This window comes from Martes martes (assembly GCF_963455335.1).
Source record: "Martes martes genome assembly, chromosome: 11".
Taxonomy (NCBI): Eukaryota; Metazoa; Chordata; class Mammalia; order Carnivora; family Mustelidae; genus Martes; species Martes martes.
In genome coordinates this window covers 67,516,827-67,529,419 of record NC_137899.1, presented here as the reverse complement: position 1 = coordinate 67,529,419, position 12,593 = coordinate 67,516,827, and the positions used below count along the sequence as shown (strand labels likewise).

The 12,593-nt window shown below is 40.9% G+C and overlaps 1 protein-coding gene across 1 annotated transcript in view; it reads left to right on the top strand.

The window, feature by feature from the left end:
- AOAH (acyloxyacyl hydrolase) overlaps positions 1-12,593 on the top strand; it is a 168,305-nt gene that overhangs the window by 15,593 nt on the left and 140,119 nt on the right. Inside the window, exon 2 of the mRNA XM_080818199.1 lies at positions 3,365-3,460. Coding sequence (XP_080674325.1) covers positions 3,365-3,460 — 96 coding nt within the window. The remainder of the gene's footprint in view (positions 1-3,364; positions 3,461-12,593) is intronic.

Here is a 12,593-nt window from a genome sequence, read left to right as displayed (position 1 = left end):
ATGTGAGGTTTCAAATGGTGACCACTGAACTAAATGCACAGCTCTCACTGGCTCTCGTCACTTTCTAAATGAACAGTAGCTTGGACAAACTCACTTGAGCGGAGCCAGGCCTTTTATTAGCAGCCAGAGAATGGTCTGTAATGGGAGAAATTACTCTGCTCATGCATCTCTCCCAAGGAAAACATTCTTTAGCTTGTCAAGTCCGGGGAACCTCTTATTAGAAACTACAGCAAAGTCAATTTCTCTATTCTCGCCAACTGAAGGATTCAGAACACACCTCACTGCAGACCCTAAATTAACAATCCAGCTGGAAGGGGAGTCGAGCCCCCCTGGAAATGGGCGGGGATGTCCAAGTGGGCAGGGACTCAAATCAAAGTGAAGCCCAACCTGGGCATTTACATATTTCAAACCTATTTTACCCCCTTTTCTGCAGAGTTCTTTTGATCGTAACTCTTTACCAGGCAGAGTGAGGGTAATGGCAAGATCCACCTGATCTTCAGAGGCAGCTGACTTTTTTTTTTTTTTTGCTCCTTTTTATCTAATGATTTCCAATTTTAGCAAGCCGTGCTAAGGAGCCTCCAAAGTTGTAAGAGTCCTTGATGGGATTCCTCTGCGTAAAAGAAAAACCCATATCTATAAGTACAAAGAAGCAGGTTGGTTTTGAGCAGCGCAATTCGCAATTCGCTTTGCATTGATCCTTCCAAGCCCTGGATTAAAACAAAGGCATACTTGTATTCCAAGTCCACTTTGGGTGAAGCCGCTCATTGATGAAATGCCAGATGAAGTGACTGTGTTGCAAGATTACAACCCAATCTCCACCACCTTCTTTGTTTGTTTTTAAAGATTTGTTTATTTATTTGAGAGAGAGAGTGCATGCATGTACGCACAAGTGAGGGGAGGGGGAGAGGGAGAAAGAGACTCCCAGGCAGACTCCACATTAAGTGTGGAGCCTGACTGAGAGCTCAAGCTCACGACCCAGAGACCATGACCTGAGCCAAAGCCAAGAGTCAGACGCTCAACTACCTGAGCCACCCAGATGCCCCTCCTCTGCCTTCTTTGATCCTGAGCTGCACGCCATGACTATTTGCTATACAATCTGCTGTTTGACTCAGCTGATGGCTCTGGTTGTTTCATACCAGAATGAGAAGTACTGCCATGCCCTATGCCCTCCAACAAGACAAAACAAAGAGTTATAAGCAATGTTGTTGGGGATCATGACTGAGTCAGAACACAGCTTCAAGTGCACCCATTCCACTTTTCCTGTGGAGACACCTGGCAACTGACAACTGAAATGTCCCTTCAGTGCTTCTCAATCAGCTTGCTTAAAGTCAGAAAACCTCGCTGTCCCCTGACTCCAAACCAGACCCTGCATCAGGCACTCAAAGTCAGAGTTAAGACCCCATTCCCATCCTCAAGGAACTTAAGGTCCAACTCTAAACTCTTAGAAAAGAAGTTCTAGAAGAGTAGGTAACTTGTGCCAAGTTGCACTATTTATAATGGACTGATCCAGTATTGGAACCCAAGTTTATTCTTTAATTCAAAGCCTCTCCCTTTTTAACTATACCTCACTGTATCCCCTTTCTACACTGCAATATAATTATTTATAATTGTTTTTCAATTGCAGCTATTAAAATTTATTTGGCTCCACCTAACTTAAGAGGTGATTGGCAGAGACATATATTAAGGTATAAAAGCATATTATAAATGCTGAATATATTCACATATGTTAAATATATATATATTTAAAATAAAAATGAAATTGGTCTATCTCTGGGTGATTTAAAGGATGTTTATCTTATTTACAGTATTCTGTATTTTTTGTTTGCTAAACTGAGATTGCATTGCATCTGTATTTTTGAAATGTTTTTAAAATAAAATATATATGAAAATGCTTTTTAGACTATAAAGTGCTAACAAGTATTAGCTACTGAATTCACTAGATGTAATAAGACTCTCAATCAATACATGAGTTAGTTTAAAAGCACATCTAATCAACCTTGATAGTTGACGTTGATAAACGTGCCAGTGCTCTCAGAACAGTAAGACTGGTTTTTAAGATCATGCTATCTCAGATTAGGGGAGTCCAGCTTTGTCCAGTTTTATCTGTCTAGAAATGTTGGTTGTACTATCACATCTGTTATCAGCCACCTTCACTCAAGGGGTCCTTGTAGAAATCTGGTTTTAATGACACTGCATGTGAATTTGGGTTCCCAGCTCCTTGAGCATATAGATAATAGCGAGCTTACTACTGGGCCAGGCACCCTGGAACTTCTTCATTTGAGATATAAGCCTTCTTTTGCCTCCTTAGAAACCAACCTCTGCTAATAAATGCCACTCCTGTTATCTCAAGAAGGCCTACCAATTTCCTCACACAGACTTACTGATCTTTGGACAACCAATCCTTTGTGTATAGAAGAAAGAGTCCCCTCCCTTTGGAAAAAGGAGGATTGGGCTTCCACAGGCATTCAGGAGATCAAGGCTGGTAATAGAACCTTCTAAGGGCTGTCAGCCTAGTACTTCTGGGCCTACACATTTATATATCAAGATAGCTGAAGGAATATATTTTTAATTTAATCTGAGGTTCTTTCTAGACACTTATTATATTGGTACATGCTTTCAAGCAGAGTGCTTTATAGCTGGGAGGTAAAATGATATTTTACAATAGTGCTATGATTTCAAAGGCACATTCGGTTGCACTGTTATCTCCCTTAATCATTACAGGAGCCCTGTAGAAAACTTATTACCTACTTTGCAGTGAGGAGACCAAGTATTAGAAAGCCAGGATGCTGAGTCCAAGATTCAAGGGCAAGACTCAATACCAGATCTTCTGACTCCAAATGCTGAGCAATTTCCACCACTTTTCTGAAATTAAAAAACTGACCCTGGATCACAGCTGAGCATGTATGGGGTGGGAATGAGCCTAGTCACAATGAAGCCATCTACTGCAAAAAGGAAGAAAAGGAGAGGGGAAAGAAGCCAATGTCTACTGAGCTTCTATGGCTGGTTTATTTCTGCACCATCTCCTTTAAATACCGTGTCTTTCTCCCATGTGATCAAAATAGAAATAAACAAAGATTCTGTTAGCTCCCCAAAGTCACATAGCTTCCAAGTAGCAAAACTGAACTGACAACCAGTCTTTCTGGTCCTCAAACACACCATCTTAGCACACTTCACACCTCATTACAACTCACAGTGCCTTTATGCACACGGCAGATTTTAAAAGGCTTAGCAAACAAATGTTCTGTGTTGTGGGAAGGTTGGTGTTCCTAAGGACACACACGTATCCCTTCCTTTCCTCTGGCCCTCCAACACTGTTTTCTTTACCACACTGCTGACGTTTTCTTCTGCCCCTCCCCGCTTGCAGCCTGCGTGGTGGTAGTTTCCGTGATTGAACAGCTTGCTCAAGTTCACAACTCCACGGTGGAGGCCTCGATGGAGAGACTCTGCAGCTACCTGCCGGGTAAGTACAGAAAGGGTCATGCAGTTGTGGGTCTGCTTCTTCGTTCAATTCTTGAGTCATCATGAGTGAGTTTATACCCTACACCTGCTTATGGAGGAGAAAGTAATTGAGGTGTTTATGTGAGTTGATAGTTTTATGAGACTAATAGAAATTAAAACAAACACACACACACACCACTCTAGTACAGTTGTGTTCCCCAATGTTCATTTTCCATCATGGCAGGATGAGATTGCTGTGGACATTTAAGGACTAAAACATAGAATGGCTAATTTTTGTTTCATGTGTTACATTTATAAGGATTTGCCCACCAACTGGGGTTCACTGCCCTAAGTACCAAGAAGGTAAAAATAATGAAAAAATGGATAATTTTCAGTGATTTATGTTAATTTAACCGCATGCACATTCCCGGACGCATCCAGATCCCTACCAACACAGAGCTTTGTTTAGGCTGAGAAGACAGCTGATCTTAAAACCCCAACCGGGCAAATCATCTGGGAACAGCCCATGGATTTGAACAGGATCACAATTAAGTCGTTTACCCATCCTCCAAAAAAACAAAAACAAAAACAAAAACTGATTGATGACTTAAACAAGTTGTGGGGGGAGGAATTAAGATGGCAGAGGAGTAGGAGGGCCTGGAGGTCCTCTTGGCCCCCAAACACAGCTAGATAGTTATCAAGTTATTCTGAACACCCAAGAAGTCCATCGGGGGTCTGAAAGAACAGAACTGCAAGTCTCCAAGTAGAAAAGCGACCACCTTTTGGGAGGTAGGAAGTGCGGAAAATCACTGGGGGAGACTGAGCTGTGGAAACGGGGGCTGAGAGGGAGCCTGCTTGGGCGCGCTACTGCTAAGTATTAGAAGCCTCTGAACGCAAAATCTGAACTTTTAAGTTCCTTATGGTGGCAGATGAGCCTGGACTAAAGGTGCTTAGGTGTCGAAGAGGGACAAAATCCCAGGAGTGACAAGGTAGTCTGACGATCCCCTGGGTTTCAGGAAGAATGCGTGGCACCAAGGGGCGCCTGGGTTCCCAGGCATAGAAGCCGGAGGCCCGAGAGAGCAGCGGGACTTCGTGCAGGCTTTCCGCTATAAAGTGTGGACCCCCCGTCGGTCTGGGGACCCCTTTCCTGGGAGGGGCAGGCAAGCGTGGGGGAGAATCTCTCCCAGAGGAACAGTATGGTTTGAGGGGTGGGCGACCCTGAAATTTGGTTTTGAAATTCAGTCACATGCCAGAAATAAAAAGGCTTGTACACAGGCAGAGTGAATGCAGGGTTCTAGCATACACGGGGGGCACAAATAGGGTGACTGTTTGCTTTTCTTTGAGGGCTCACAAAAGAGTAGGGGGTGTGAACTTTCAGCTCCGCGGCTGGAGAGCAGGGCACGGCCATATTCATCCCGCACATCCGCGTTGATAAGCGTTCAGGGAGCAAAAACAGCGCCACCTAGTGGAGGCCGGAGCTCTGGCCACCAAGCCTCACCCCACTGCGCCCTGGAGAGGTGTTTCCACCCAGACACGTCAGCCTGAGAATCAGTGCAGCGGACCCCTCCCGCCGCAGACCAGCATAAACAACTAGCTCCCACCAAGTTTATTATCATAGAGTGCTGCAAAGCTTCAGCTCTAGGGGAGATAGGATTGAGCTTCCTTTTTACTTGTATTCTATATTTCTTTTATTATTCTTATTTTTTCATTTAATAACACAAGAAACGAGATGTTGGTGAGGATGAGGAGAAAGGGGAACCCTCTTGGACTGTTAGTGGGAATGCAAACTGGTACAGCCACTCTGGAGAATAGTATGGAGGTTCTTCAAAATGTTAAAAATAGAATTACCCTGTGATCCAGCAATCACACTACTAGGTATTTACCCAAAGGACACACAGGTACAGATTCGAAGGGATACATGCACCCCAATGTTTATAGCAGCATTATCAGCAATAGCCCAGCTATGGAGAGAGCCCAAATGTCCATCAACAGATGAATGAATAAAGATGTGGTATATATACAATGGAATACTCCTCAGCCATCCAAAAGAATGAAATCTTGCCATTTGGAACAACATGGATAAAGTTAGAGTATTATGCTAAGTGAAATAAGTCAGAAAAAAACAAATATCGTATGATCTCATTCACTCTGTGGAATTTAAGAAAGAAAAGAGATGAACATATGGGAAGGGGGAAAAGGAATAAAAGGAGAGAGGGAAACAAGCCATAAGAAACTCTTGATAAGAAAACAAACTGGGGGAAGTGATGGAGGTCAATGGAGGGAGGTGAGTGAGGGATGGGATAGATGGGTGATGGGTATTAAGGAAGGCACTTGTTATGATGAGCACTGGGTGTTGTATGTAAGTGATGAACCACTGAGTTCTACTCCAGAAATCAATATGCATTATATGTTAACTATCTAAATTTTAAATTAAAAAAAAAAGAAATAGAAATAGAAAGCATAATTAGTGAATTTACAGATTTGGATGGAATAGGTATTATGTTTGATGATTCAATCATAATTTAACATTATCTCCATCTTCTAGAATGAATAAAAATGATTAGGTATAAAAATACACAAGTTGTGTATTTCTCTTTCAATCTCAACAAAATCGAGAAAATGCTGATTCTGTTTCCTTTATGGAATACTATTAAGTGAACAGTCACAATGGGTAAACTTCTTTGAGAGTCAAACTGTCATTGATTTAACGTTAAGAGACAAATTCATCAAGGATGAATTTTCTCAACGTAAGGAAGCTAGACTAATGGCGGCTGTGTCTTGGGTTTATACAGCATGTTGTGTGAACAGCACAGAAGCATTTTCGGAGGATTTACTGCATTCAGTTACAATATGCATTCACAAGCTAAATTTCTTGGAATTTAAACTAAAGATCAAGAGAGAATAAAACAGATGTGTTTACAATGTCCTAGATTAACCATTGCTAAGGTTTTGACATATTTACATCATCTTTCTTTTATGGGATTAGAATGTGGCAGATAAACTTGAAACACCCTTTGGCTTCCCCTCGCCCCCAGTTCCATTCTCCTCCAATCTCCTTAGAGGGAACCACTCATATGAACTTAATGAGTATTGTTCTTGTTGAGCTTTATACTTTCACATTCACTTGTATGAATTCATAAACAATGTATGGTATTGTTCAGTGAATAATTTTTTAACCTGTTTCTGGTAAAACAAAATGTATTTAAAATGTTTAATATGTCTTTTAATCTACAAGTTTTCTTCCCTTCCCTTTCTTTGCCATGCAATTTAATTGTGGGATTTGCTCTGTAGAGTTTCCCACAGCCTAGATTTTGCTGATTGCTTCCCTGTGGTATGGTTGAGTATGTTACTGTGTGTTCTGTATTTCGTGAAAATTTGCAGCTAGATCCAGAGGCTTGATCAGACTCCAGTTTGATTTCTTTGGCAAGACTATAAGTGGTGATGTTTTCTTTCATTGAGAGGCCATTAAATGTGGTTTTTCCTTTTTGTGATATTAGCAGCTGTTGATGCTCAATAACCCGATCTATTAGTTCATTGGGAGTTGCAAAATGGTGCTATTCTAATATAACATTCATATTATATTTAGTGGTGGAAATGCATTAGAGACACTTCCCTCATCCTCATCATATTTTAAAGACATTTTCCCCACAGTCACTGATGATAATGTTTATAGTAGGAAAGTCCAGATACATTCCTGATTCCTTTGCTCTACTTGCCAGTTTTCAAATAATTCATTGCCTTTCTGTGATCATCCCACAGTAGTCAATCACTTTTCTTTAAAATACCATTATGAACTCTTGAATTTATACGTATTTCATGAGTTTGTTTTGTTTTTTTTCAATTACCATCCTTCTGTAACTCAAACTGTCTCATGTTTGACCAGTGGGAACTTCAAGTTGGCTCCTGAGTCCCTTTGACAGGAGTCTAAGTAACCTTTGATAGCTTCCTTACTAATTGATACAAGATGTTCCAGCCCTGTCTTGTGCATTTCCAGCCCCAGGCTTGAAATCAATGACTTCTCTCAAAAGCTCTGGTTTCCATTATTGGGAAATAGTATTTTTTTTTAAAGATTTTTATTTATTTATTTATTTATTTGTCAGAGAAAGAGAGAGAGAGCGCGAGCACAGGCAGACAGAGTGGCAGAGGGAGAAGCAGGCTCCCCGCCAAGCAAGGAGCCCGATGTGGGACTCGATCCCAGGACGCTGGGATCATGACCTGAGCCGAAGGCAGCCGCTTAACCAACTGAGCCACCCAGGCGTCCCGGGAAATAGTATTTTAAGACCACAATTTGGGTGTTTATTGCCACTGAGTTGGTCATTCTTTCTGGGTTTCTTCAGTAGACAATGCTAGAAAAAACACATATATTTATATATACATACATTTACCGATATTACATATAATTTTAAGACAAAATGTCTAGTGAGTTCATACTAACACTTCAAATCCAGGACGATAGGATTCTTTTCTTGACAGGATTTTCTTCTTAATCTCTTCTGAATCATATCTGTATCTCTTCTTTCCATACTTGAAGTCCTAATTCTCAAGGGCATAGGGATAAAATATCCCATAATTACTCATTCACCTATCCCTCATTACATATATAACGTCTCAGAATGTCAATCCTCGTCCTGCTACCATTAACATACTTTATAATCACTGAGAGCAGTTAACATTGTTTTTTGCATATACTTTTCCTGTTTCTCCACCCTTTGTAGTCATTGTACTATATGCCCTGAGCATACAGGTATTACGGATGCTACCCATTCCCTGCCTGCCCTCACTTTGTCTCAGTCCCATCAGCAACTATTTGATCCATGTTCACCACCAGCCCTTATGAGAATGCCTCTCTAGCTGAGCTGTTGTCCAAAGTTCATTCCTCAGGAGGGACTCATGGGAACAATATTCCCTGAATTCTTGCATGTCAATAGCTAGCTTTCTGTGCCCTTTACACTTGAAAATCAGTTGTTTTTCTGGATATGTAAATCCTTGGCACACAATTTCTTTCCCTAAGTATCTTAAATGTGTCTTTAAAAAGCCTGCTGGTAATCTAATTCCCTTTTTCTTGTAAGTCACTTGCTGTTTTTGCCTAGAAATTCAAAGATTGCTTTTTCCTTTCTTCTCCAAAATTCAGTCATCTAAGTAGAATGTGTCTTGGTGTTAGTTGTTGTATGTTGATGTCAGGCACGGAGAATGTTCTCAAGTACATTTTTTTATAATTTCAGGAAAGTTGTTTACTTGTTCAGTTTCATTGATTTGGTTTTCTTTTTCAGGGATTTCTAATATCCATATTTTGAATCTTCTTTGCCTAACCTTGATATGTTGCCTAGCTATTGAATAGTTTCTATCCCTTTTTCTCTTGAAAGTTTTACTCCTTTTCACCTTGTATTTTACTTAAGACATTAGCTATTGTGTTCAGTTCTTGTGTTCACTCTAGTTCAGACTTCATTTCTCTTATAATCTTGTATTTTTCCCTGAGTTCTTTTATTCCATGTCTGAGTTATTCTAATTCTGATTTCTGTTGTTCTTTCACGACTTAAAACATTTTATTAATGCTTCTTAGCTCATTACGAAATACTATGTTATTTTTTAATCCTTTTTTGGGCTTGACTTTCTGGCATGCTTTTGCTGTCTATAAGGATGTGATTCTGTTCCTTATTCTTTTTTTCTTATAATAACTTTGTATGGGAGTTGACCTAGATACATTTCTGTTGCTCATTTTTATGTGAAATTAGTTTCCCAAAACTCTTAAAGAGAAGTGGCTCGGGGTACTTTTCTAAATGCACAAAACTTTTTCTGTTGTTCCTATGTAGTGTTAAGACACACAGACACACAAACCACAGCAGCTTGCTTGCTGAGAGAGTTTCTGACTGTCCCCTGCCCACTTTTATCTGGATTTTCTCTTTCCTTTGCTTCTGTCCCACTCAGTGTTGTTTCCAAACCCAGCAGTTTCTCCTCAGTATGCACACTGTCCTGTTAGGGAGCTCTGGCAGGTCAGTTTCTGCAATTTATAGATGCCTGGACAAGCCAGCCATCTTAGTCCTTGGGCTTGAGCCCGTTGTACTCATCTGTCACAGTGGGCCAAACCCCTCCCCATCTCAGGTGCTGTTCTTTAATCGGCCCACCATACTTTCTAAGCAATACCTATGGGCTCTCTGGGGATTCCCCTACTCTCAGGTTTCTCTGGCATTCCATTGCTTCCCTTTACTTTCTGCCACATGGACGTTGATAACCCATAGGTCTTGTGGCCGTGAGTGGTTTATCCTTGCCTAAATGTGTTTTGGGGTTCATGGAGACACCTACTTATGTTGTAACAATTGTCCATGGATTGGGGGTTTTTCTATCCAGGAGCCCTTTTTCCCATCTTAGGTAGAAATTCAAAGAAATTCCAAAATTCCTCTGCCTTTAACATTATCTTTCCAGAATCCTCCCCACCATGTGGGATTTTACTTTCATAGTAATGTCTACTGTATGTATAGCTCTGCAACTTCTGTTTTTCACTCAACAGTATGTTTTTGAGATCTGTAGATCTATGTTAAGACATAGAGACTTAGGTCAAGCCCCTTAATTACTCTACAGTTCTTCACCACATAAATGTCCCATATTTTCCTGACCCATCCCCCTATTACTGGACGTTTACAGTATATCATAAACCTTACTTTGCATTTTCACATCCCTGAATTAGAGAAAGAAGAGGAAAACATTATTACCATTTCACAAAACAGGAAAAAAAGTGAAAAACAGTCATAATTATCATTAAGATTTGTTTTGATTGGTTGTTATTTTAGTGTAATAGACCACACTGACGCATAATCACCATTTGTACCTGGTGTTTGATTTTCTCTTTTTAGGCAAGGTTGTGTTGTTCAAAGATGAAAGGCTCAGTAAAAATCCTCCTTCCTAGATGACCCTGTCCTAATGTACTAGCGAAATGTAACACAACAGGGACCAAGATTGCTGGTCTTCAGGGTATGGTCTGGGCTCCTTCTGACTCAATGCAAGACATTTCAGAGTCTGCTGAGGTAAATGAGAGGCAGAAAGTCAGATTTTGGTAAAATGAAAGTTGATACTTTACCAAAGGAAGCAAAGTAGGTATTTCAGTTTCTGGGGTGGGTTACCTTTCAATTGAAAGAATTTCAAAGGATTAAGAATGCTGCTTGGGGTTATTTTCATTTTATTAATTAATGTTTTACCTCTGGATAAAAATAAGGTGCTCAGGGGTGCCTTGGGTGGCTCAGCGGGTTGAGCCTCTGCCTTCGGCTCAGGTCATGATCTCAGGGTCCTGGGCTCTCCGCTCAGTGGGGAGCCTGCTTCTCCCTCTCCCTCTGCCTGCCTCTCTGCCTGCTTGTGATCTCTCTCTCTCTCTGTGTCAAATAAATAAATAAAATATTTTTAAAAAATAAGGTGCTCGGTTCAGTAAAGGCTCTTTCATTTGACATACATTAAGTCAGGGTGGGCATTACTGTTTCCATTTTACAGATGTGGAAACCAGGGCGCAGAATGGCCATGCAGATGGTAGAGGGTCACAAAGGCTCCTACCTCAGGACTTTTCCTTCTTGAAATCAAAATAGGCCTGAACCATAGTGCCTACCTGAACCCCAATATTGCCTCCTATCTGGTGAGCCGGGAGAATGGGGGCAAAGGAAGTGAAATTATGGATTTCAACACACAGATACTATTTTTAAAACTTATTTATTTATTTATTTATTTTAATAAACATATAATGTATTTTTATCCCCAGGGGTACAGGTCTGTGAATCGCCAGGTTTACACATTTCACAGCACTCATCATAGCCCATACCCTCCCCAATGTCCATATCCCCACCACCCTCTCCCGTCCCCCCTCCCCCCAGCAACCCTCAGTCTGTTTTTTGAGATTGAGTCTTTTATGGTTTGTCTCCCTCCCAATCCCATCTTCTTTCATTTTTTCTTTTCCTACCTCCCCCCAACCCCCCCACATTGCATCTCCACTTCCTCATATCAAAGAGATCATATGATAGTTGTCTTTCTCCGATTGACTTATTTCGCTAAGCATAATACCCTCTAGTTCCATCCATGTCGTCGCAAATGGCAAGATTTCATTTCTTTTGATGGCTGCATAGTATTCCATTGTGTATATATACTACATCTTCTTTATCCATTCAACTGTTGATGGACATCTAGGTTCTTTCCATAGTTTGGCTATTGTGGACATTGCTGCTATAAACATTCAGGTGCACGTGCCCCTTCGGAGCACCACGTTTGTATCTTTAGGATATATACCCAGTAGTGCAATTGCTGGGTCATAGGGTAGCTCTATTTTCAGTTTTTTGAGGAACCTCCACACTGTTTTCCAGAGTGATTGCACCAGCTTGCATTCCCACCAGCTGTGTAGGAGGGTTCCCCTCTCTCCGCATCCTCGCCAGCATCTGTCATTTCTTGACTTGTTAATTTTAGCCATTCTGACTGGTGTGAGGTGGTATCTCATTGTGGTTTTAATTTGTATTTCCCTGATGCCGAGTGATGTGGAGCACATTTTCATGTGTCTGTTGGCCATCTGGATGTCTTCTTTGCAGAAATGTCTGTTCATGTCCTCTGCCCATTTCTTGATTGGATTATTTGTTCTTTGGGTGTTGAGTTTGCTAAGCTCTTTATAGATTTTGGATACTAGCCCTTTATCTGATATGTCATTTGCAAATATCTTCTCCCATTCTGTCAGTTGTCTTTCAGATTTGTTAACTGTCTCCTTTGCTGTGCAAAAGCTTTTGATCTTGATGAAATCCCAGTAGTTCATTTTTGCCCTTACTTCCGTTGCCTTTGGCGATGTTCCTAGGAAGAAGTTGCTGCGGTTGAGGTCAAAGAGGTTGCTGCCTGCATTCTCCTCAAGGATTTTGATGGATTCCTTTCTCACATTGAGGTCCTTCATCCATTTTGAGTCTATTTTCGTGTGCGGTGTAAGGAAGTGGTCCAATTTCATTTTTCTGCATGTGGCTGTCCAATTTTCCCAGCACCATTTGAAGAGGTTGTCTTTTTTCCATTGGACATACCTTCCTCCTTTGTCGAAAATTAGTTGACCATAGAGTTGAAGGTCTATTTCTGGGCTCTCTATTCTGTTCCATTGATCTATATGTCTGTTTTTATGCCAGTACCATACTGTCTTGATGATGACAGCTTTGTAA